Here is a 2,735-nt window from a genome sequence, read left to right on the forward strand (position 1 = left end):
AATAAGAAGAAGATTTTGTGCTTTTGATGTTTCTTAGTAGTTTTGGGGTTAAGGGAGTATTTTTCTGCAGAACTTCAGTGCACCTGAAAATCCATCTGTAGCCTTATACTCCTGTCTTCTTAAGGACTACTTGCACTACTTTTTACCAATAGATGGCAGTAATATTCCACCAATTTCAGTATCACCAGCATTTGGTTCAGTTTTTCCTAGTGGTCCTTCAAATTTTTCGTCCTTCTATAAAAGGTAAGTATTACTTAAATTTAGATTCTGATTGTTGTTTTGGGGAGAGGGTGTGGAATCTTTTAACTTTTTAGTTTATCAAAGACTTGTTATAAAGTATCAGACCTATACTTTTCTGTGACGGTAGAACAAGTTATTTCTGTGAGGTACTGATGGAAATATAAAATAACTGATCTAAAACTAGTTGTTTATTTTATTATAAAACATAGGTAGCTATAGTAACAAAATAATTGGGACAGCACACTTTGATACAGTAGATACCCATGTTCCTGTTCGAGTCCCATATAAATAAGGAAAGGTCCCACTTTTGGTGTTAGTCAGAGTCTCAAGTATGTTACTAACACTTACCATTAATGCTGCATGTGGTGGAGCAGACTACCTCTTCTGTTGCTAAGTGGTTCCACATTTTTAATGAGACTTCAGAATCTGAACTTAATGTTTCTTCTGAGACAATCCAAACATCCCCAAGCTGTTTTAGTTAGGGTTAGATGAATGAGGGATTTCATGGCAGATGTACAGTTTTCTGTCAAACCATGTTTCAAAGAAGGGGCCCAAGAAGTAATGATTTTTGAATATCTGAACCAATAGCCTCCATTAGTGGTCTAACACATTACCCACTATGGAATAGAAAGTAGTCATTTTACGGTATAAAATCATCCTCTTTTCAGTGTTTCATGTCAATTTGTCTGGCTCAGCTGGCAGTGGCAGTATAATGACATCTATAAATCTCTACTTCTCTGGCTCAGTTGGCAGTAGCAGTATTCTGACATCTATAAATTTCTACTTGTCTGGCTGAGTTGGTAGTGCCAGTATGCTGACATCTATAAATCTCTACTTGTCTGGCTGTGTTGGTAGTGGCAGTATTATGACTTCTATAAATCTCTACTTGTCTGGCTCGGTTGACAATGGCAGTATGCTGACATCTATAAATCTCTACTTGTCTGGCTGAGTTGGTAGTGCCAGTATGCTGACATTTATAAGTCTACTTGTCTGGCTCAGTTGACAGTGGCAGGCAGTATGTTGACATCTATAAATCTCTGGAACAGTGCATCATGGAATTCAGATTAGGGTTGGACCAAGATAATCAGAAAGAGAACACAATTTAAATCTTTCCACAACTGGAAATACTTACCTTTCGTATATTATCATTCCAACAAATTTCCAAGTTATCTAAGACTAAGCCTAAGCAAGAGAAATGTTACTACAACAACAGTAAATTTACTCAATTTTATTTATGGAAATTCCCCCAAAACATGATAATTGTACACAAGAATTGGACTGATTACTACATAAGATTGTGCTGTTTCAGTACTTTTTTCATAGTAGGTTTTAAAGTATCGTTTCTGTAGTATTAAAAGTTTACAATTGTTAATAAAACTGTATAGACCTATATCATTGTATTATAGAATGAGGTGAAATGTTGCCTTTTTAAATTTGCTTGAATAAGTTTGTTGCTTATTTTTACCATGTGTATTGTTAAACATTAAAAATGTTTTGAAATTAACCACCATTGTAGTCGTTCAGTATCAATTCCTTAAGCTCTGTTTTATCTAATGGATATAGTTTTCCTCATGGTCATTCTTCACGCCAGCTTCTGACCCAGAAAGCACAGTCTTCATCTCATAAACATTCACAGCAGTGTGTGATGAAGCCTAGGAAGAATGTGTCATTTTCTCCACCAGTCAAGAACTCGGACCTAAGTACTGAAAACCAGGATTGTGTTCATTCGACTGTGTGGTATTCTGAAACTTTAACAGTCATCATCTCGGAGTTTTGGCTAAATCATGAGAATATAGATTCTCATGGGATGGAAAGGAATTTTGCAATTGTAGTAAGTAAAGTTTCATTGGTTAGGTTTTATAAAGCTTCTTTATTTCACTCCTAACTTTTTTTTTTACTGTTTGTTTCATGCAAGTTCTGAACTTAAAATAGATAGTTCACTTTATTTATTGTTAAACTTCTTGGTGTATTTATTCACTAATTTCCTGTTGAACAAATCCGGTGTGGAAATAAATTTTTTATTTTTGTTTTATCAACTTTTTTCTAGAACATTATCTGATGTATTTATTTGAAACTTGGAAGTCAAGTTTTTCGAAATGTTAGCTCCACATATTGTTTGTTAAGCATTCTTCAGACCAGTGTCCTAGAAACCTGCATAATTGAACCCTTTGACTAACTTGGATGTTCTGATGTGATATATTGTTCAATTTCAAAGCTTTTGAGGTCATTAATGATATTCTTTAGTTTTGTAACTTTTTAGTCAAGAGGTCATAGAAAACCATTGATTTCCACTTGACAATTAGGTTTCTACTAGCTTTCCTGTTCGACTGTTTTTTCCACACGTTGTGGGACAATTCCTAGTTATAGGCTATGTACAACTAGATGTTGTGTGATTTATATATCACGTTTCTGCTGTACCAAGTATCAGACCTATACTTTTCTGTGACGGTAGAACAAGTTATTTCTGTGAGGTACTGATGGAAATATAAAATAAC

General features: G+C 34.5%; 2 protein-coding genes across 4 annotated transcripts in view; both read left to right on the forward strand.

The window, feature by feature from the left end:
* LOC111087365 (sphingomyelin phosphodiesterase 4-like) overlaps window positions 1-173 on the forward strand; it is a 12,572-nt gene extending 12,399 nt beyond the window's left edge. The window contains exon 6 of the mRNA XM_022393763.1: window positions 71-173. Within this exon, the coding sequence (XP_022249471.1) occupies window positions 71-87 (17 nt within the window). The 3' untranslated portion in view covers window positions 88-173. The remainder of the gene's footprint in view (window positions 1-70) is intronic.
* A 1,776-nt stretch (window positions 174-1,949) lies between these two features.
* The window catches only part of LOC106465816 (sphingomyelin phosphodiesterase 4-like), a 23,230-nt gene continuing 22,444 nt past the window's right edge, over window positions 1,950-2,735 (forward strand). For all 3 annotated transcript variants that reach the window (XM_022393758.1, XM_022393759.1, XM_022393760.1), the window contains exon 1: window positions 1,950-2,071. In XM_022393758.1, the coding sequence (XP_022249466.1) occupies window positions 2,043-2,071 (29 nt within the window). In that variant the 5' untranslated portion in view covers window positions 1,950-2,042. The remainder of the gene's footprint in view (window positions 2,072-2,735) is intronic.

Source organism: Limulus polyphemus, unplaced genomic scaffold, assembly GCF_000517525.1.
Source record: "Limulus polyphemus unplaced genomic scaffold, Limulus_polyphemus-2.1.2 Scaffold2060, whole genome shotgun sequence".
NCBI lineage: Eukaryota > Metazoa > Arthropoda > Merostomata > Xiphosura > Limulidae > Limulus > Limulus polyphemus.